At 40.8% G+C, this 22,871-nt stretch overlaps 1 protein-coding gene across 1 annotated transcript; it reads right to left on the bottom strand.

Moving 5' to 3' along the window:
* Nucleotides 1-586: 586 nt before the first annotated feature.
* On the bottom strand, nt 587-22,753 carry LOC119480497 (kinesin-1 heavy chain-like). The gene is made up of 26 exons (XM_037756801.1): nt 22,201-22,753; nt 19,253-19,340; nt 19,073-19,146; nt 18,028-18,132; nt 17,892-17,940; nt 17,733-17,788; nt 17,210-17,297; nt 15,078-15,202; nt 13,926-14,030; nt 13,380-13,525; nt 12,651-12,799; nt 11,708-11,907; nt 10,006-10,074; nt 9,491-9,697; nt 9,260-9,403; nt 7,930-8,118; nt 7,551-7,668; nt 6,224-6,291; nt 6,028-6,137; nt 5,840-5,941; nt 5,693-5,753; nt 4,011-4,082; nt 3,275-3,376; nt 2,932-3,139; nt 2,040-2,097; nt 587-1,822 (listed from the first exon to the last, which is right to left on the bottom strand). Exons 1-26 carry the CDS (start codon nt 22,327-22,329, stop codon nt 1,789-1,791), a joined length of 2,856 nt encoding a protein of 951 aa, XP_037612729.1. The 5' UTR covers nt 22,330-22,753; the 3' UTR covers nt 587-1,788.
* Between the last annotated feature and the right edge of the window lie 118 nt (nt 22,754-22,871).

The following is a 22,871-nucleotide window of genomic DNA, read 5'->3' as shown; positions in this document are numbered from 1 at the left end:
TATCAGTGCAGAGGATCAGTCTCCGGTTCCTCCTTTCTGCATATCGAAGTGTCCTTGAGCGAGACGCTCTGGACCACAAGTTCCACAGTGCTCCTTAGGATGGGTTAAATGCAGAGGTCAAATTTCACGTTGTTTACCTGTATGTATGAAAAATATAATAAAGGTTTTGAAGTTTAAGGATGTTGTGGATGAGGATATATTTTACATCGTTTTGTCTGACTCGGATATTCAGCCGTATTTATTCCAGCCGGAGTATACGGCCGAGGCTGCCGCTGCTTTAGCCGTGCAAGAGAATACGGCCGGTGCGGGGCATCAGAAGCTTGCGCGCAATGCATCCTGGTACATGTAGGCACCGCCGGCACGGCTCGAGCAGGAGAACGCCGCTTTCTGGGTCAATAAAGCACGCACTGAGGGATTTATTGCTTGATTGGACATCCATAAAAGGTGGCGAATTTTCCCTTTCAGTCATCAATAATAAAAGTGAATAGCATAATACGCATTTGAAAATTTCAGCAAAACATTTAATGGTGCCTTTAGTTCGAGGGACAGAAACATTTGATTTATTCAGAAAGTTTGAGTTACGTCATTTTTTCTTTAGAAGCTTTAATTTTATATTCTGTACAATAATAAACGGATGACTTGTCAGGAGTGCTATTAAGGCTCCAGAGTGTTACAGGGTAAGTATCAATCATCCACTTTCATCCTGGAAATTCAGCTTGGATACATTAGCTACATTAAAAACAAAACATAATTCATGTTTTAACAAACAAGGTCAACATAAGTGAGCTCTTGCCTGCAGCTATCAGGCATACATTACATCTATATCTATCTACCCACTCCCAGCACTCTTCCTGTCCTGAGCCCAAAGACAAGAGCGCTGTCGCCGAGCCAAACCTTCTGAGGAGCTAATGGCTTTCTGAGATAGTTTCAAGCACTCAACGTTAATAACAACAGTGATCCAGTCAGACAAAAAATAAGGCAGAGTATGCATACACTTATTTTATAGGTGTACGGAAGATAGATGTTCAGATAATTCTCAGTTCTTACTCACCTTGCAAAAAATTCATCATCATTCAGCCTCATTTTGAACCACTGATATGTGGTTAAATACACTTTTGGTTGGTTAAGACAGATTATTACAATCATCTGCACAGGTTCTGGTGTTTTTAAACACGTACGGTTAAAAAAATCTATTTAGCTAAAACCAAAGGAATCCCTGAGAAACAGGACCTTTCTCTTTACTGTACGCCATGACAGAAGTGTCTTCTGATGTTCAGGGATCCGTCAACGTCTGATAGTTTAGGCTAATATCTTAGTAAGTTGCTGTCAACTTGTTGCATTATATGTTGATTTTCAAGGCACTAATGTGGTTTGGTTTCATGAATGACTGCACAGTACATGCCATACTTATATACAGTATATATACAGACTTTGATGATTGAAGAATGGTGCAGTGGTTCTAGGTAAAAGTTCAATATTTTGGAGTGAAAACTTCTCTGGGTCTGGAGCTTTGGCTAGTTGTTGGGGTGACTGTGCTCCACAGGTGTAGGGGAAACCAGGAAAGAAAAAGAATGGAAAGGAATTTACATGATATCTTTTTGGATGTCTTGCGTGGCAGTAGCTCAGTCCGTAGGGTCTTGGCTTGGGAACCGAAGGGTAGTCGGCTCAAGTCCCGCACAGACCGGGTACGGAGTGTGGACCGGTAGCTGGAAAGGGCGTCAGTTCACCTCCTGGGTACTGTCAAGGAGCTGGAGCTATCTGCTCGGGGCGCAGTGCTGCGGCGATCCATCACTCTGACATCTCTCCACCTTGATGCATCAGCCTGTGTGTGTGTGTGTGTTAATCAAGTTATATAAGAACAGAATGAAAACATAAATTTCCCCAAGGGGACTAATAAAGTACATTATCATTTACCTGGATAAAAAAAAAAAAATACAAAATCTCTTTTTAGCCAATCACAAGTGAGTAAGTAAGTATACTTATTCAGCTATCTATCGAGCAGCTACTGAACACACACACGGTGTGTATTCTTCTCCCACCTGTTGATGCCTGCTGCCTTGATGAGGTTGTTCAGCTGGCCTGCTCTGATGGGCTTGGCTGGGTTGGGCACAGAGAGATAACGTGGGTCACATACAGAGAGTACACACATTTCTTTGAGTTTAAAGGGAAAAAAGACATAGGACACGTTAGTCAGTGAACTTTAAAGGTGTAACGGCCGGGCCACTCAGGGAACATCAGCAGCTGCATCTCTTCTAGAGTTTCGAGATCTCGCCTATTTTTACCGCGAGCCGTGCGGTTCACAGCAACAACAGACAGTGAAAGTGATTGTTTGATCGTATATTGACATCATATCAGCAACATTACTACAGTTTCAATGTCTAGACATCTGAATATGACACAGACATGAAAAAAGTAAAGATTTATTTTTAAATCAACACTTCCTGCTTTCATTTCGAACTAAAAGCCCTCAAACGTTTTTTTCTGTGGACAGAATTCCTTCATTTGTTAACATTAGGCTTTTATTCTGAAATATTTGCAGGATTGCTGTAGGAGATGCAGTGACTTGCACGACTCCCGGGTTTTTTTTTAATTGTGGATTACTACTATTATTTACAAATGAGCACACAATAAATATAAATGACATTTATAATGAAAAGAAATAGCCATTTAGAAAGGCAAACTCTATGCAGCAGCCCAGCAGCAGAGATGCTGCCGCTGTGGACAACCCACGCACGGGACAATCACCAGTTCAGAGAGGCATCCGTCACGCACTGCTCATGCGGGCAGTCTGGCCCAAGCGTAATTTATATTTGAAATGTAATTTAATTACATTTTTAGACTTCCACATTATTATTTTTCACGACTTCAGGATTTTTAGACCTGTGCAAGACATAGTTCCATACATGTGTGTGTGTTTGTGTGTCAACCTACCAATCGAGGCTCTTCTGCCCATGTTTTTGGGCTTGGCAGTGTCCTTGATGCGCTCCATCTCCTGCTGGTAGCGCTTCCGGTCGATGGCTGCGTTCTCTTTGGCCTCCCTCAGAGCCCCCTCCAGGGCTTTGACCCGCTCGGCGGTGGCCCGCAGGCGCTTCTCCAGTTTAGGCAGCTCGCCGCGAAGGTCGGCGTTGTCCCGTAGCAGCTACCGAGGGGAGGGGAACAGGTAACACAAAGAGGGACACAGAGAGTGTGTAGCCTTTAGACACAAAATCTGGAAAAGAATCACTTCTATGGGAGGAAGCATTGTGGTAATTGTGTGTTTGTAGATATTTTTTACCTGCTTGTGAGCTTTTGAGAGCTGCTCAAGGTTGTCCTCCAGGAAGCTGATCTTCTGTTTCTGGGCAGCGCTGCCTTCTGTGCCATCCGAGTTCTTAGCGTTCTAATGAAGCACAACACACAGCTTTAACCGTACACTGATTTCAATCCATGTTTTGCCTCTGCGTTTATTTATTTGCGTGCAACTGATTTGTCCCATTCAGTTCTTCCCACCCAGTGTCTAAAAAGAAGTCTGTAACCCAAACCCCTTAAATCCAAAGCATCCCATCTGTGGCTTAATGAGATGATAAATGGAAGATTTTGGGATGGGTACAACACCATGGCGTATCCTCTGTCCTCCAGGAAAGCCTGTTTTGCCTTTGTTTCTCTCATCAAGGCTCAGCCTGAGGGCTGGAGATGAGCGCCACGCAGAGAGCCCGGGTCCCTAATTTACAGCTGCTACCTTTGAAGAATCAGATGGCCTACTTATTGCAGACACTTTCTGTTGTGTTCCCTGGATTCATTAAAATTTCATCATGTTGCAAATTAAATGGAGTGCAGCCGGCGCATGATCGAGCTATGGCTGCGTTTGTCTCATTCCAGGTAAATGTTGCGGTCTTGGGCAACAAGAGCTCATGCGATATCACACTAGATAGGAGGTAAAAGCACACACAAAACCAGAGCACAGCAGGATGATTACAGTGATAATGGACCATGAGCGGCTTCGGGAGAACGGGAGGATATGTACATACTGTTACCTTTTTGACTCGAGTGGCCAAGTCTTGGACAAAAAGCCTCCTGAGATTGTGAAGTGTCTGCAGCTCTCGGGCCTGTGAGACACCAAGGAAACACAGTTCAGAAAATAACAAACAGTTTGGAAACATTAAAGGGTTGGTTCACCCAAATTACATGCAGATTTTGTCTTTGAGATATCCTCCCCTGAGATTTCTGCTTCCACCCAAACACAAGTGTAGTGAATAGAATGCCATTAGTTTATTTAAATTAAGAGCAAGAAGCTCAGAACATAATAATGGATGGTCCGACTGGGCACAGGCCCAGAGGGCCAAAATTGACCGGGGCCCCTTTGGCCTTCACCTACAAAATGTCACTCAATGAGACACATACCAAGCAGGAAGAGACTCCAAATGACCACAAAAAGACATACAACAACTACAATGAGCGACAAAGAGATGCAAAACAACCACAAAGAGAGACAAAGAGACTCACAATGATGATGGAAAGAGGCAAAACAACCACAAAGAGACACAGAGCAACTACAAAAGAGACACAACATGACTACAAAGAGACACAACTGACTACAGAGAGACAAAGCAACTACAAAGAGATACAAAACAACTACAGAGAGACTCAAAAGCTACAAAGAAACATACAATAACTACAAAGAGACCAAAACAGCTGCACAGAGACACAAAGGGACATTGAAGAGACTAACAATGGCTATGATAAGGGGCAAAAAAACACAGACAACTACAAAGAGATGCAAAACAACTGCAAAGAGACCAAAAAAGCTACAAAGAAATGCAAAACAGCTGCACAGAGACACAAAGAGACAACAAAGAGACTCACAATAACTATGAAAAGGGGAAAAATAACCACAGAGAGACACAAAGCAACTACAAACTGATGAAGTGACTAAAAAGAGACTCAAAACAACTACAAAGAGACACAAAATGACCACAAAGAGACACAAATGACTACAAAGAGACAAAGCAACTACAAAGAAGCATACAACAACTACAAAGAGACCAACACAACTACAAAGAGATGCAAAACAGCTACAAAGAGAAGCAAAAAGCTGCACAGAGACACAAAGAGACATTGAAGATACTAATGACTAATGACGATGGAAAGGAGCAAAAAAACACAGACAACTACAAAGAGATGCGAAACGACTACAAAGAGATGCAAAACAACACAGAGACTCATAATTACTACAAAGAGACAAAACTACCACAAAGACACACAAAACTACAAAGAGACACAAAACAACTGCAAAGAGACACAGAACAACTACAAAGAGAAGCAAAACAACTACAAAGACACACAAACAAATGCAAAAGAGACACAGAACAACTACAAAGAGATGCAAAACAACTACAAATAGACACAAAACAACTGCAAAGAGACACAGAACAACTATAAAGAGATGCAAAACAACTACAAAGAGACACAAAACAACTACAAAGAGATACAAAACAACTACAAAGAGACACAAAGCAACTACAAAGAGATGCAAAACAACTACAAAGAGACACAAAACAACTACAAAGAGACACAAAGCAACTACGAGACTCAAAATGACTGCAGAATTTACATTTTCTAATGAAATCATAGTTATGAATATTATATTCCGTATCTGCTAATAGATCCCCCTAAATCCTACAGACTGGTCCTTTAGATGGACATGCTGATAACTGACCACAGTCTCCTCCAGTCCCTTCATGTCCTGTTTGGCCTGATCCCGCCTGTCCTGCATCACCCTGCACAATGTAAAAAGGATGTTACTTGATGTACGTATGTAGTATAATGAGAAACCATGCCCATTAACTATACATAGAGGCATTACGTGAGCTCCTGCAGCTGGCGGCTCTTCTCCTGGTCGGCAGCCTTGAGCTTCTCGTGCTCCACCCTCAGCCTCTCCTGCTCCAGCACGATCTTCTGGTTCAGACTACACACACACGTCGGTGACAGTATCAGTACATAACTCTGCATCACATTTAGAGAGAGAAGTGTTTGGTGATGTTGTTGTCTTACTCCTGTAGCTCCGTCATGAGTTTCTCCTTGTCGTCCAGCTCGTCTCTCAGGCTGCTGATCTGTTTCTGATGGGTCTCTCTGTGAGCCTGGATCTGCTTCTCCACAGTCTCCTGAAGACACACAAGCAGCATACACCGTTAGTCACAATTTCTAGTTTGAGACCACCCTCCTATGGGACAGCTTAGCGATGCAGTACCTTGACTTCATTGGCAGACTGGATCTCATTCTGCTTCTCCATGGTTTTGACTTTCTCTGGAAGTAGAACTGAAAGCAATGCAAAAAGGTTTTAGTTTGAGTTCTTTTTTAACTTTATTTTTTACACCTGATAATTTGGTATTTTGAGCGTCTATCAAATAGCAGAGATGTCAATTTACAGTGATCAAACAAATCTGCTTAGATTTATCTCCACAAATGTGAAATAAAGGTTCAAATGTTGAAGTGAAGACGTCAATGTCCACAATTGTTATATTAGTGTTGAATCATTATACCAATATTAGAAGTAGCCACCTGGATTTACCCCACCAATGACTATTTTCATTAAAAACATCCACCAAATGTCAGACAAAATGACACCGATAAAATAATTTCAACAAATATATATTACTTATAATAGTTACTTATAATTAAAAGACTTCAAATAACATAGAAATACACAGCTTTTGTTAAAAAAAAATTTAAGAAATACTACCTTTACCAAAAATGGATTATTTTTAAGGATTGGTGGAGCATGTTTTTTGTTTTTTTAAATAAAATATTATAAAGCAAAAATATGAATCAGGAAGATTCCACCATAAATAAAACTTCCTGGTTCAGATTGTTTTGGGCTCAGTCCATTGAGTTAAGTACAACCAATTTTTCAACATGATATCACAACTTAGAATGCTCGAGAAGACCATTAAAGCTGTAGTAGGTAACTTTGAGCAAATATGATAAAAAGTTATTTTTATAAAACTGTCACTATATCCTGACGGAAGTGTGTGAGACAGGTAATCTGTGAAGAAAATCAGGTTCCTCTGTCTCCCCCTTGTGTTCCTAATGGCATTTGCAAGTTTCTACTGCACCCGAACGAAAACAACCAATCAGAGCCGAGCTGGAGCCGAGCAGTCTCCGAGCAGCTGTCAATCACTGCTCGCGAAACTCGTGAATTCCAATCAAACGGTCAAACTAGGCAGCGCTGATCAATTATGAATTAATATTCTGTTACTGTAATGCCTATTTCTTTCCTCAAATGTTTTCAAAAACATATTTTAGTGAACTGTTTAGCTGTAAAATGAGAAAGTTTAACTTTCAGCTGCTTTGAGACAGCTCGGCTCTGATTGGTTGTTTTCCTTCGGCGCTATGAAATCTTGCAAATGCCATTAGGAGCACTAGGAGGACACAGATAACCAGATTTTGTTCTCCGACTACCTGTCTCATGCACTACTGTCAGAATATAGTGACTGTTTTATAAAAATAACTTTTTATCATATTTGCTAAAAGTTACCTACCGCAGCTTTAAAGACAACATAGTGAGTGATGCTCACCTTGGGCATTGACCCGGACTATTTCCTCATTGAGAGAGTCCACGTTCTCCTCCAGCTGTCTTTTCTTCTGCTCCACATTCTGGAGGCTGTCTGTCAGGGACTTGATTTTAGCTTCATGCTGGACACCAACAGGAAAAAGAAAAAGACGTGAAAACGGTTATAAACTATCACATGCGATTAAAACTCACACAAATTCCACAGCAGCTCTGTTTAAACCCCAGAACAGAGACATGCATAGATAGATAGGCAAAAAACCCATCAACTTGTCAAGCTGCTGTTTGATTGATAACCACATGATCTGCCATTTTAATTAACCGCCACATTTGTCACTATGGTGACAGTATCCATGACAGCAGAGGTGGTAAGCAGCAGCGGTTACCTGGGAGACACGGAGCTGGCAGGCGATCAGCTCCATCTCCGTCTCGTCCATCTTCTGGGTGCTCTCGGCCTTGGTGCTCTCCAGCAGTTTGCTGCGCTTCACCATCGTCTTCACCTCTGACTTCATCTTACTGATGTAGAGACGGGCCATAGTGAACTCTTCATCGATGAGGCCGCTGCTCTCTTGTTGCTGAGGTCAGGAAACATAGTAATTAGGCCTTTTGTCATTCTGTCTGTATAGCTATAAGTAACATTTTCTTTCAAGTAAATGTCTTTTTTTTTTGCATATTTCTATCAGTGATTCACGGAGAACCACTGACTAACTATTACAGCTCAATATATGGAGAGCCCCATCTACAGAAACCAAACTGCACATTTACTTATAGTAGTTATAATGTTATAGACTTAACAATTACTAAACAAATTAAATAATTAATCATGGAGCTGAAATCAATTAATTGATAAGTCGATCGACAGAATATTTATCGGCAACTACTTTGTCATTTCTGGCAAAACATCATCTGGTTTCAATATCTTCATTATGAGGATTTGCTGCATTTTCCTGATAGTAAATTGAATATTTTTGGGCCTGAAGGCACCGTCTGGAAAATTGTTAAGGGCCATTTTCCACCATTTTCCAAATAAATATTTGCTGCAGCCCAACACAAATCCATCGCTAATTTGAGCAAGTATTGCCTAGATACTTGGTGATAATGAATGGAATGAAAATGAGCAGATCAAAGGGCATACGATTTGACATTATAGAGGAATATGATGCAAACAAAGACAATAAACTGGAAACATGTGGCCCAAAGGACACATGTGATGCAGGCAGTGGATGATTCAGCTACTGTGGTATTAATCTCTATAAACAGATAATCTGCATATGAATGCAGAATCTGGAGGCAAGATTTGGTATCGGAATCTGGTTTCCATTTCCGAGTAGTATTGACCAATCAGGTTTGAGCAGGCTTTGGTTGCATGCAGGTAAACAGTCTTTGTGGAGAGCAAAAGAGGCGAACACATTGATTGAAATGCAGTCTCTGAACCCATCGGCTATCGTCTGATGATAATATAGTTTTATATTTTGTTGTGGTTCTTAAATTGAGTGTAAACTGGCTATTTGTGAAACAATCCGGCCATTGGCTACCCCAGAACTATTGGCCGTTACCCCCAGAGGTCATCAGACCGTTCCGAGATTGCTACGGTAATGTCACTGAAATCAGCATGTCATTTTTGTTTCAACAGGCCATTTTTGCTCTGCCAACATGTCAATCTATTCTTAGTTTCTAGTATATTTCTGAATTTGAAACATCACCGCGCCCGGTAACCTTAATGTCGTTGCTTCCCACGGCGATGCCTATCTCAGCCAGGTCTTTGAGTAATGATGACATCATCTCAGTGACCCTCTTCTTCTGGTGGTTGGTCATCTCCTTCAGCTTCTGGAGTTCAATGTCAATGGAGGCCAAGGAGCTCTGATGGTGGATGATAACATAAATAAATACACGCCTTACAAAGGTAATAAGAACTTCTAATGGATTCAGGTGAAATAAAAAAAGTACCGATTTCTCGTTCAGCTCGTCGCTGAGAGCCTCGAACTCTAGTGCTTTGTCCTCGACCTCTTGACTCTTCTGGTCGTAGTTGAGAGCCAGCTCCTCCAGGGCCTGCAGCACCTCCTTCACCTCCTCCTTAGAGGCTTCATTCTCCGACAGAATCCGGTTTAGTTCTGTCTGCAGGGTTTCGTGGTCATTGCTGGAGGAGGCTAAGAGCTACCAGTGAAGATAGGGAAGGGTGGGTAAGAAAGTGATGCTCAGCCTAGGAAGGGAAGGGGGGTAAAGGGGAGTAAAGTTCATAACAGGATCTACTAAATACTTTAGAATACAGCTAAATACACCCTCATGAGTTCAATCTGTAAGGCTCCAATGTTGCTTTCTACAGGTCAGCTACAGTCTGACCTCTCCTGCAGGGCTACTAATGGTCTGCTATGAGCTGTCAGGCTGGGTTCGTGCTAACAGGAATGGCTGTTAGCCGTGTTGTGAAGGGAGAGGAGGGGAGAGGAAGGGGGGAGTTGTGTCACCTCCTCCTGGTCCAACATCTGTTGCTTCAGCGTCTCCATCAACTGAGACAACTGGTTGATCTCCTCGTCCTGGAGGAGGGTAAGGACGGTGGAGAGGAGACGGGGAAAGACAAATACAATTCATCACTCATTTGTTTCCACTACAACTACAGGCAATACTGAACAGCAGCCAATCACGCCATCTGCTGACCAAAAGAGATACTACATGTAATGTAGGTCCACATTTAGTTCATCAAATATGATGATGTGAATGAAAATGGGTTCTATGGGTACCCACGAGTCTCCCCTTTACAGACATGCCCATTTTATGATAATCACATGCAGTTTGGGACAAGTCATAGTCAAGTCAGCACACTGACACACTGACAGCTGTTGTTGCCTGTGGGCTGCAGTTTGCCATGTTATGATTTGAGCATATTTTTTATGCTAAATGCAGTACCTGTGAGGGTTTCTGGACAATATTTGTCATTGTTTTGTGTTGTTAATTGATTTCCAATAATAAATATATACATACATTTGCATAAAGCAGCATTTTTACCCAGTCCCATGTTGATAAGAGTATTAAATGCACGACAAATTTCCCTTTAAGGTACAATTTGAACAGATAAACAAAATGTGTGAATAATTTGTGATTAATCGTTATTAACTATGGACAATCATGCGGTTAATCAAGACTAAATATATTCATCAATTGACAGCCCTACTACATACATGTAAGCATTGTTTGCGATTGTTAGTGTGATAATCAAATGAACTGAAATGAACATGGCAACATTTAATACAGCCTCTGTTAGAAGGCAATAACAAGCAGGACAATGCAGTAAAGTAAAACTATTTACAATCATACTGTAAATCCTGCATTCACACTTTTTGTTTCCCAGCGTTCCATGTGAACATCAGCTTGATTAGGAAGGGTGGGTTTGGTTTTAACCCGTGAGGGTCTGCGCCACATGTAAACATGGGTGTCCACTGTATTTTGTACAGCGTGTGCAACCTACGTCCAGACATAGTGGGTGTCTGGATATCAGCTGTGTAATTAGAAAAGACAGGAAAAACAGGCCCCCCGGTTTGCGTGTGTATATATAAGTTTGTGCAGATCTGTGTGTCTGCTTTGCTTTCCACACTGCCTACTACAAAGTGTGAGCGTTTGGTCGGGGGGTGCGACAGTGATGAGTTAACCAGGCTGACTCTCACAAATGCATTTAGAGCACATAAACATGGCAAAACATCCAACAGTTATGTTGTTGACATTTTAAATTGACTTTGACGTTTAAAATGGTCGTACAGCCCCTTTAATGTGATGCCGTTTCCAGTGGTCTTCAACAGTTATGATAAATGTGTTTTTTAAAACAAACAACACAGGATATTCAGATGCGTCTTTGCAGTGTAGGTGCTTGTTGCCAATGCTGAAATAGAAACTTTTCCTGCAGGATATTCCACCGTTGAATCACACTTTCACCGAAGGGACGCCAAAAATAAACTACCTACCCCAGCTTTAATCTCTCAGGTGGTCTCAGTGTGATTAGATGTTACCACCTGAAATCAATAACATGTTTCTGACTTGATCAATGAAACCACGCTACAGGCGTGAACTCTCCAGTGTGTCAACACACTGCTAAATGAAATGCTTGGTGTGTGTGTCCACCACAAGCGTTGTGCAAAAAAGAGGATGTATGAACACTTCCTCCAACACTTTCCTCACCTTGTCATCCATCTCTTTGTAAAGCTTGGCCATGTCTGCCCCGTACTTCTCTTTTTCTGCCCCTGTGAGTTGGACCCCAGGGAGGGTGCTGAGGGCAGGTGTTGATGCCTTCTTATCGTTGTTGGGCGCCGCGTCCAGGGCCTGGACCTCCGCTTTGGCCTTCTCTTTATCAAACTGATCCTCCACTGGCACGCTCTCTCCTGCAGGGGGCAGAAGAAAAGGGGACATCAGCTCCAGTCTGTGTGGGGGGGTCTGTGATGAGTCCTCCTTCCTCATTTGTCGCTCAATCAATCAAACTATTGTTTTAAGAGGAAGACCTGTGACAACTCTAGATTCCTCATGTCTTTAGATTAGTGTAAGGCAGACGTGATCATGCACATTTTTCAAGAGAGCTAGACTAGATTTTGCTAATATGGAAACAAAGGATTCTTTCTTAAGGCACCTCCTTTAAAAGCCCAAAATAGGACCAATGTGTGATTCAGCTCTTTGGAGCATGACTAAGTGATAGAACTTCAAAACGTTTTTGTTTTTGGTTGCTTCTTTTCATCTCATCCAAACCATTATAAACCAAAATAATGATCATCTTTATTAGCATGTGGAAGATTGTACCTTTAAAACATCAATATTTCTGGACATATTTTGCTTCCTCGGTTGGGAAAATACACTAGAGGAATAAGCTCGGACAGCAGCTGAGAAACATGTATGCTAAGAACAAGTAGGCCAAATTATCCTCAATTATTCTTAAAGTATATCCCAAATATCAGTGACTATATATCAGGATGGAGACTTTTTGTGAAAAATTTGTAACACTAGAAAAAAAGATATTCTCAGTAATAGTTATATGCTCCCTTCAAGCTCGTCTGCCTCTGTTTGAATGTCATAATGCAGCATAAGTATGTAGCACGTAAAGATGTGAGGTGTTATTGGACAGCGTGGTCCTCACCGCCCCTCCAGCGGTTGAGCTCGGTCTCCAGCCAGGTGACGGTGGTTTTCAGCGTCTTGTTCTTCTCCTTCTCTTTCTCAAACTTCTTCTTCCACTGCTCTGCAGTGAGCTCCACATTCAGACTCACTGAGTTCTTGATGGTCTTTGCCCTGATCAGACAGGAAGGTAACATCACCGGTCCCGGCCACGTATAGACTGTCATCACTGCACTTTGTTTTCCCTGAAGATGGTGCGCTTTTCATATCATTAACAGGCCCATTCAGATCAATGAAGTTTTATAACGAAGTTCGGGAACAAAGACCACGCCTCATGCGCATCCAATTTCCGCAGCAAAAGTATTTAATCATCGTTGCTCCCCTCCATCTTCAATATGTAATAAACTATTCCAGACCCATACTATTATTGCCGTGGTTTTTGTTAGTGAACTGAGAGATGTCACAGATGAGATACCCAACCACTGTGGCTCTGTCAAATGTAAATAATTTCTTATTTAAAAGTACTCTAACTGCAGACAACCATGTGGTTTCTCTGATACAGGTTAAGACCTATCACTGGTACTCACTGGTGCAGCAACAACAACATGATCCCTCACTGGCTTCCCACAGGAACAGGCCAATTGTGGACAAATGGGCCGTTGGATACAACAGAATCATTCCCATGCAGTGTGGTTCACAGATTGTATCGGTAATCGCTATGTGTACGTATGTGTGTGTGTGTGTGTGTGTGTACCTCTGTCCAAACAGCAGTGTGGATCTGGTCTCAGCATCATTGTAAGCGGAGGGTGAGCAGCAGATGACCATGGTGGTCCGACAGTTCCCTCCCAGGGAGTCCTGCAGGATCCTGGTCATCTTACTGTCTCTGTACGGTACATAGGCCTGACAGAGGACACAAATTAAAATCCACAGGACACGTGTGTAGTTCCTGCTGAGATTTAAAGAGGACCTATTCTACTTATTTTCAGGTGCATACTTGTATTTTGGGTTTCTACTAGAACAAGTTGACATGCTTTAATGTTCTAAAGAAGCTTTATTTTTCTCATACCAGCTGTGCTGCATGAGAAATCCCCCTCCCGAAAAGCCCAGTCTGCTCTAATTGGTCAGCTGGCCTGCTGTTGTGATTGGTCAACTGAACCAAACTCTTTGGACTCGGTTCCTGCTCCGCTCTAACTAGCTTTGTTTGAGGCCGTGCCAAACTACCCGCTAGGCAGGTATTACAGATATGTTACTTGGTGACATCACCATGTTACACCACCCCCGGAAGTGCAAACTGCCTCACCGAGCCCTCCGCCAGAGCTGAGATGACATTTCCCAGTGAAGACAGGGATTTGTTGATCATCTTGGCTTCATCCAGCACTGTGCCCTCTGCTCCTGTTTTACCAATCTGAGAAACACACAAACACAGGAGAGTTCTCATCATGACCTGACTGCCAGACTGGATGATCTGCACAACTAACAATAAAACTGATCCCAATCTAGTCCTGATTCTCCAAATAGTCAAAAAATACTATGACAAAGATGATGGGGAGGTGTATTGTTCATTGAATAACAAGGAGATTAATAAAAGAAGGTTGACAGAGCATGTTAATGTGTTTACTGGAGTTTAGTGCTATCCTTGGCTTATTAACATCTCATACTGATGGACAGATTACTGTAGCGACCCCTGTCGAAAGGAAGCAGCGGCGTCAATACAGGCAAGCAAACTGTGCCTTCGGGAGCATATGAAATGAGAGTAAGAAAAGTTAGAAAGTCAAGGTTAAAGGTGCAATGTGTAAGATCTGGCCAGAATTTTTGTTTCGATTATCATTTTTTTTATTATCAACAGATTGTGAAGAGGTTACAGTGTCGACGTTATGTCAAAGACGCCTATGTATTGTGTTGCAGAGATATTTACTGAAATGAGCATCCTAACCAGCTAGCCCTGGCCCGTCCTGTCTTGTGTTCTCATTTCTGCCACTTTAGATATAATCCAATGAACAAACTATCTAAATGTACACGGACAGTACAGCTCCCCGTTAGTGGCACAGTAAACACAATACATAGGCCGACGCCACACGTGAAGAAGGCTCTCAGAGTTTCAGGAGTTTGATCAAATTTTGCCTATTCTTGCCCTGCTGTTAGTTGGCTTTTTTTAATAAGAGATTTAAAATGTTGATCGTATGGAGCCAGTAGAAGAGGTGAAATGCTAACCCCTATTTGTTTGGAGCAGGTGGCCAGATCTTACACAACGCACCTTTTAAAATAAGAAATTGCAATGTCTGTAAAAAAGCTTCTCAAAAACTACTCTTTTACTATATTACTGGTTTGAGGTACAGAAGCGATTGGTTTTTGAAACCGGAAAAAAAATGCAGATGCTGAAACTGGGAAGCCACAGAGGCAAAGAGAAGGAGACAGAGAGAGGTGGAGGGCGACTGCAAGGAGGAAAACATACTTTTTCACTCCCGGCCAGATCGACGAGGTAGAGCTTGCCGGTGAATTTCTGTTCAGTCTGACTGTTTTCCTGCTTGATGTTGATGAGGAAGATGCTGTGACTCCTGGAGCTGTGCTCATTCATGTCTGAAATACAGATGTACACACAAATATAATTATATTATTAATAATAATTAGTATGCTATTAGTATAAAACACATTAACAATCTGATCTTTGCACTTAAATTCATTTATCTAATCTTTTTAATAGAATTTTCTAGAAATTCATTTTGTAGAAAGAAAAGTAAGAATAACACTACACCACACTAGAATCAAGAAATACAAAAATGAACTTAAAAAAAATACTTGAAACAAGTGACTGACTGAATCACAGAGAAAAATCATGTGATGATGATGATTTTTGCAGTGTGAAAAGGGATATCTACTGTCACAGAACAGCTGTAGTGCTAATGATTCTCAAAAATGCCTGGTGTCACATGCAGCATTTGAGCATAATACATAATGGCCTTAAAGGAACACTCAATCAATTTTATGCGTGAGGAACAGTTAACAAAGCCTGTGTTTCAAACTGGAGGTGTGACATTTGAAAAACTTGGATATGTACCACACAGGGAAGGTCTAATAATAATAATGCTCAAGTCAACTCCAATCCATTTGCATTATGGGAAATGTAGGATTCAGAGTCTTTGGCTGCGGTTAACAGTAGCTAAACTATTGGCAACATTTTCTCTCCATCTCTGAAACGCTTTGCCGATATTGTCAGTTTATCTTTTGATAAGTTTGTTTTAACACTAACATTCGTGGTCCCTGACAGTGAGTGACAGTACAAAACTTGCTGGCCAGCGTCAACGTGTTCAGAGAATTATTCTACCTCCATGCGATAATAACGTGTTAACGCAAATTCACTTTAACGCCACTAATTTATTTAACGCATTAACATAAATTGCACGTTTTAGGTTGTAGCGGGCTCAGTTTTAAAGCTAGAGGGGCATCATATGAAACGAAAAAATCAAAGGAATCCATTGGTACCAACAATGTCATACTAGCTTGTCGCAAAGGAGGTTAAATAATGCTCCAAACTTGTGCTAAATTTTGGCGAGGAAAAACTGTCATGTCCATTTTAAAAGGGGTCCCTTGACCTCTGACCTCCAGATATGTGAATGAAAATGGGTTGCATGGGTACCCACGAGTCTCCCCTTTACAGACATGCCCACTTTATGATAATCACATGCAGTTTCCCATGTTATGATTTGAGCATATTTGTTATGCTAAATGCAGTACCTGTGAGGGTTTCTGGACAATATTTGTCATTGTTTTGTGTTGTTAATTGATTTCCAGTAATAAATATATACATACATTTGCATAAAGCAGAATATTTGTCCACTCCCATGTTGATAATAATATTAAATATCTCCCTTTAAGGTACAATTTTAAAAAGATAAAATGTGCAATTCATTTGCGATGAATCACGATTGACTATGGACCATTATGCAATTAATAGCAATTAAATATTTTAATTGATTGCCAGCCCCAATTATAAGTATAAATTAGTATAAGTGCTTCAACGGAGCAGTGTCGGAACACACTGTTCATGAAAATTACTGATACGGCCAATTTAAATTGGATTAAAATCACAGAGAAGCTCTGCATATGCAAACATTAGTCTAACTTCTTCTATAAAAGTTATCCTGTATAAAAAGGGCTTAACAGTAATAGCTGATTCAAAAACAACACATACATCATTTTGGGTCACTTATTTTTAACACTTTTTAATTTTTTTTTACTATTGTACTATTGTCTAATAGTTAATGATTAATAGATAATGACAAACGTTTAATTTTAGAAAATATTAGATGCAAAAAAAGTCACGTGAAATCAAAGATTATCAGAAAATGCACTGAAGGCTACACTTAAGCTGAGTTTAGTTACAGTTTAAGCCAAGCGTCCAGGAATAGAAATGCTTGGTGTGTTTTAGGAATCATGCTTATTTTAACCTCAATTTTCAGTCTTATTATGTGTGCAGCAGCGCAGACAGTGTCTTGGCTGATGAGAGTCTCGCTGCAGTCAGGAGACTCAGTGAGGTTGAACCCATGAGAGGCTGCAGCCCTCGAGGCGCTCAGTGTGGGAACTCACTTGTGACAGCCACATGTCTGCTGTTTTTGCCTTCGTCTATGGCGTCCATGACCTCGTCGGGACAGCTCACGAAACGCTCGGTACACCCCTGGAGACACATGCAATCACAAGGAAACGCTGTGCTCAACAGCCCCGCAGTGATCCGGCTTTACAGAGACACAACTATTAGCTGAGTACACCGAGACATACTGTATCAGGCTGATGCTCTCAGAGGGAAAGCTATGAAGAGTGATCTTATTATCTTGTTTTCTTAGTATATTAAAACATATACACAACAATATGAAAGCTAAAAAATCTTATTCCATTAAACACAATGAGTGTAAAAGTCTGTATTGAGCAGGTAATGTAAAGTAAACCCTCATCTCATCCTGCGGATCACAGTTGTGCCATTGTTTTGATCATATTCTCTTATGTCATTCATAGTGCATTACAACTAGCTGGGACAAACTTGTGACTGTGTGATTTAATCAGAAACAATGTTAGACCTCAAATAACATTTCTCAACCTAAAAATAAATCCCCACCTTAACATAGGGCACCCTGTTTTTATCCTCGTGCACAGAAAGGTTGACCTTTGACACTGTGGAGGAGAAGGAAAGTAGACATCAGGTTCTGAATCTGTCATGTTGTTTGCATCAGGTTCTGAATGATAACGATATGGTACAAGAGACTTTAAAACATACCATCCAACAAGTCCTTGATTTTGTCCAAATAGATTTCAAAATATGAAACCTGCAAAGCAAAAAGCTTCCAGTGAGACTCAACCAAACATTATGATGTTTTAAAGCATCTGAGCACCTGATTGAGAGGTTAACGTACTTTGATGTGAAACTCCAGGTTCTCATCCATGGAATAAATGTAGTTGAAGATGTCCTGAACTATTCTGGGAATGATTCCCATCATGTCTGGGTTGTGGAGTTTCCCCTTTAGAAGACAATTATATAAAACAAAAAATTGGAAACACGACAAAACAAGTATTTTAGGCTTTTCAGTCACTGTTTTTTTTTCATTTTTGTTCAGCAGTAAAAGCAGCAGTTAAACTATAGGATCATCTTGAGATCAGATCACACCAGCCGTGACGCCAAATCAGGCCAGGGGTGTAAAGTGGGGGGTCCAATTGCCATTTCCCCATTTCGCACCTCCCCCCCTTACTTCCTACACCCTTGCTCAGACCACACCCATCTTCGAGCTTGGCCTTCATTTTTATCTCACAGCCCGTTCGCATGAAAAGGCGTATAAATGCCTTTCTTGATTTCCGCGTGTCTTTTGTACTCCATGTATCCTGTACTGACTGTCACGTGACAAAACGTCACATGTTTTTTGTTGACGTTTGTCACGTGTTTTCCGTAGTTGTTTCCGTATGTGTTTTACTTAGTTTACTTACTTATTTTAAGCCCAACCATGACATTTACCCTAACCCTAACTAAGTGGTTTTCTTGCCTGAACCTAACTGCGGATGTTTGTGTGGCGTACAAATGACACGCGGAAACGCTAAAATGCGTACTCATGAACACGCGGAGTTTCCGTGTAATGTCGTGGTATTTGTACGCCTTCCTGTGAGACCGGGTTTGATCTCAACTACACATCTGTAAAGTTTAGTGATGCCAAATTGGGCCTGTGTGTGTGTATGTGTGTGTTCGCACCCCTTGCTCGGACCATGCCCATCTTCGAACTCCTAACGTTGCAACATTATTGTGGTCACAAAATCTGTCCACAGAAATATAAACATCTGGCAAAGTACTCAAAAAACCTCCTCTATGGTAGTTCCCGCTACAGTAGGTGTCTCTGTCACATTTTACCATCATGACACACACACACACACACACAAGGTGAAAACAATACCAGTGTCGCTGGTAAATATTACCTCCATTGTGTGTGTTTTACCAGAGGATGTCTGCCCATAGGCAAATATTGTCCCATTGTAGCCCTCAAGAACATCTGTACACATCACGACAAAGAAATAACACATTTAGTATTGAGGTTTAGGTTTTGTTTCACTGGGTTTTAGTGCGTCGGCCACTCTGCATTCTACTGTGCATCTTACCTTTGACAATCTTCTGAGCCCAAGCGTTGTAGAACTGCTCCTGAGTTGTATCGGACTGGAACACACGGTCAAAGTAGTACGGTTTACCCTGTGAAGAAGAGGTGGCAGTGGTCAGCACCGGTAACAGCATGCCAACATGAATTTCCTACATAACTCCACATATGTCAGCTGCATGTTCGCAATTCAAGTAGGTAGGTGGGATATTCAATAAAACTGTGAGGGGGGGAGGAATATTTGGAGGATTGTTCGTCAGCATGCGTTCATACACGAAACAATAAGACTTCCAATATGGACCGCTGACCTGACCTTCAGAACAAAAGAGGATATGAGTAAATACACTGTGCAAGTCATATGTAAGGATAAAGTACAGGCCAGGGGGATGTACTAACATCCTGTGATTCGCTTATTAAACACCGTGACACATTTGAGAGAAGAAATGACACATTCATACAAATGAAAAGTTGAATTCATAAGTCATAAAACACAGCCTTGTTCCATGCGATGCACTGAGGTTATTCTGCTGCAGTCTTACTTGGTCTTGTATGACCAGTGGCTTATTATAGATATTGCTGTGTAACTGGCATTACTGAGTCAGTTCACTGACTCCTCTCTACTCTTTGCTATTTTGTTTTTCAACATTTTACAATGATTCCATTAATGTCATTAGTAGCCACAGGGACTGCTATTCAGCAAAAGTTAAGTACAGTAGGCTATGTACAGCATATTGGATGTAATATTTATTGCAGAAAAACTATTATATATATAAAGTAAAGTGTTTTTTGAACATTAAAGCATGTAAACGTGTTCTAGTAGAAACCCAAAATACAAGTATGCACCTGTAAATAAGCACAACATGTACTCTTTAATGTGGTTCTAATTTTTTTTTTGAAAATCCAAAAGTTTTGAAAGTTTTGTCATGTCTGAGTCACACAGAAAAAAGAATACCTGATTAATTTTGCATGACACAATGAACAAGGCACAAATATTTCATAAACTAATGTTATTCTAAAATTCCAGTTAATAAAAAAAACAATGAAACACTTAAATGTGAAATCCATCTGCACTGAGGAATGCAAAATTGTCAAAAATGTGGATGATATTCTAACTCTTTTGGCACAGATGTTCATTGTGTTACTTAACTAAATAGTGGAGAAAAAACAACGTATATCTGAGGTCGGGCTAGGAGTTATGGAGAAAATCAAATACCTTGATATCATTAATGTGATGATACTGTAGGGCTGACTATTGGTGTTGTCACAAAATATTTATGAGATTTTTGATAAATAATCCTCAGTAATGTGAATATAATGAAGTGGGTAAAGGGAAATAATAGAACAGTCTGGTAAATTCAGAAAACTACATCAATTTACTGCAATGCAGCCATTAAAACCAGGAAAAGGCAACACTTATGCCATATTACAATATTACGATATCCAAAATCGAATACGATGTCTAGTCTCATATCACTATATCGATAAAATATGGATATATTGCTCAGCCCTAATCTTGGGCCTGGCGTAGTGCTGCCTTAGATCCTTTCTTAGAGCAGGAAAACAGCACATCAACACTTTTCCATGTGACATAACTGGTTATCAGTTTGCCTGTGACTGGGAGTCAAAACCTCTGAACAAAGCAGCCATTCATTTTCAACGGTCATGAACATCAGGGGTTATAGTTTGCCAAGGAAATTGATTTTTTTCCCTACTAATATGCATACTGCCACAATGACAAAAGCTGCCATGTGTCCTAGAACAGAGCCACCTTAGCCTAAAGCTATACTCATACAGAGAACTTCAGGGTGACGAATTAGAGGAAACACCAACATAAAGTATGTTAGTAAGGTGTTGTTCCATCACGAGCCTCTGGCCATCTGGTGACTGTGAAGGCCATTCATATCATTTTCATACTCACCAAATCATTCACTTTATGCGCTGAATGGAAGACTCTGTATTAGTCATGTTTCCCTACACATTTATTCAAGTTTTGTCTTTAATGTGCCACCGGTGTCTGGCCTCACTCGGCTTTCAGTTAGTCTTTCAGTTACAGGGCTCTACAGTGGCCATTTTGGTGCAGCTATGCTTACTGCTAGCATAGCACACTAACGTTAGCATGCTAGCATTATCATGACTCGTTCGACGGTTTTAGCATGCTAAGGTTAGCATTAACCTCAAATTAGCTTACTACTGAGGCTAGTGTGAAATTTAATGACAATTTTCAGGTTTAAGGTCCCATATTGTAAAAAGTGACATTTTCATGGCTTTTATATTATAAAGCAGGTTTAAGTGATATATAAATACTGTGAAAGTATCAAAACACTCAATCCACAGATAAATACACATAGCCCATATTCAGAAACTGTGTGTTTGAAACAAGCCGTTAGGATTTCTGTACATTTGTGATGTCACAAATCTACAATATTTAGACAATTTCACAGTTTTAAACGTAAACATTCTAAATGTGTACCAGTTTATTCCTGGTTGCAGTGTATGTGAATGAAATCAGCTGACAGCAAGTAAACATGGATCCAAACTGTTGCCTAGCAACGCAATTCTGTTGCAATTCCGTCAAAATGTGCTAAAACTGAGCGTTTCAGACAGAGGGTAAATACAGGTATATTCAGGCAGACAGTATGAGGAAAATAAAGGTTTTTTTTAACATTACAGCATGTAAACATGTTCTAGTAGAAGGACAAAATACAAGTATGAACCTGAAAATGAGCACGATATGGGACCTTTAAGTTTGGTTAGAACCAGCACCTTTAACTTAACTTCTTAAAGGTGTGTTTGGTATTTGTGACACCAAAAGAGACATTTTGAACTAACTTATTTTTATTGATAATTTTCTGACTTTCACTTAATGAAAAGTGGAACAAGTGGAGCTTCTGAGTTATAAGTGTTAATCTTCTGACCCCCATAGCTGTGAAGAATAGAGAAAGCACACACACTCACCCCCATCGTCACACAGTCATCCCCTTGAAACTTGGGGATGTACTTGTCTCCCCGGGCCAACTCCGAGCTGTTGAGGGGCCTGAAACGGCACACCACCTTGATAGAGGTCTCTGATGCGGGGTCAGCCATCTCCCTCCGCTGTGGATGGATGGATGGAGAGAAGCTCCGTCCTCCAGTGACAGTCTGACACTAAAACCAGCAGCAGCAGCAGCAGGGGAGCCAGAGAGGAGGAGGAGGCCGCGCCCCCTCACAGAGATGCTCCTCAGCTGCTGCTCCAGCTGACTGTGTTGGCTCCTCTCACAAGAGAAAATATTGTGTTTGGTATTAACATGAAGGACATTAAGAGTGACTTGATATTGAACAATCTGATAATGCTGGCAAATTTTTTCATCCATGCATCCAAATGGAGGAAAATGAAACCCCTATTTTCCATTTGCAAAAGGGACCTTGTGGACAATCATCTCAGTGCTTTAAGACTAATGAAAGGATAACATGCAAAGTATCTCCTCAGAGCTTATGAAGAACTGAACATAATATGATGATGACCCTTAGAGCTACTATGGAAGAGTGCAGTCTTATTATTATTTATTTATTTATTTATTTATGCATTTTTTTTTTGTTCCTTGAATTATTTTCTACCCCTATTTATTTTTGTTATTGTATTATTTTTT

Source organism: Sebastes umbrosus, chromosome 21 (assembly GCF_015220745.1).
Source record: "Sebastes umbrosus isolate fSebUmb1 chromosome 21, fSebUmb1.pri, whole genome shotgun sequence".
Classification (NCBI taxonomy): Eukaryota; Metazoa; Chordata; class Actinopteri; order Perciformes; family Sebastidae; genus Sebastes; species Sebastes umbrosus.
Note: the sequence above shows the minus strand (reverse complement) of the source record. Positions and strands in the feature narration are given on the sequence as shown.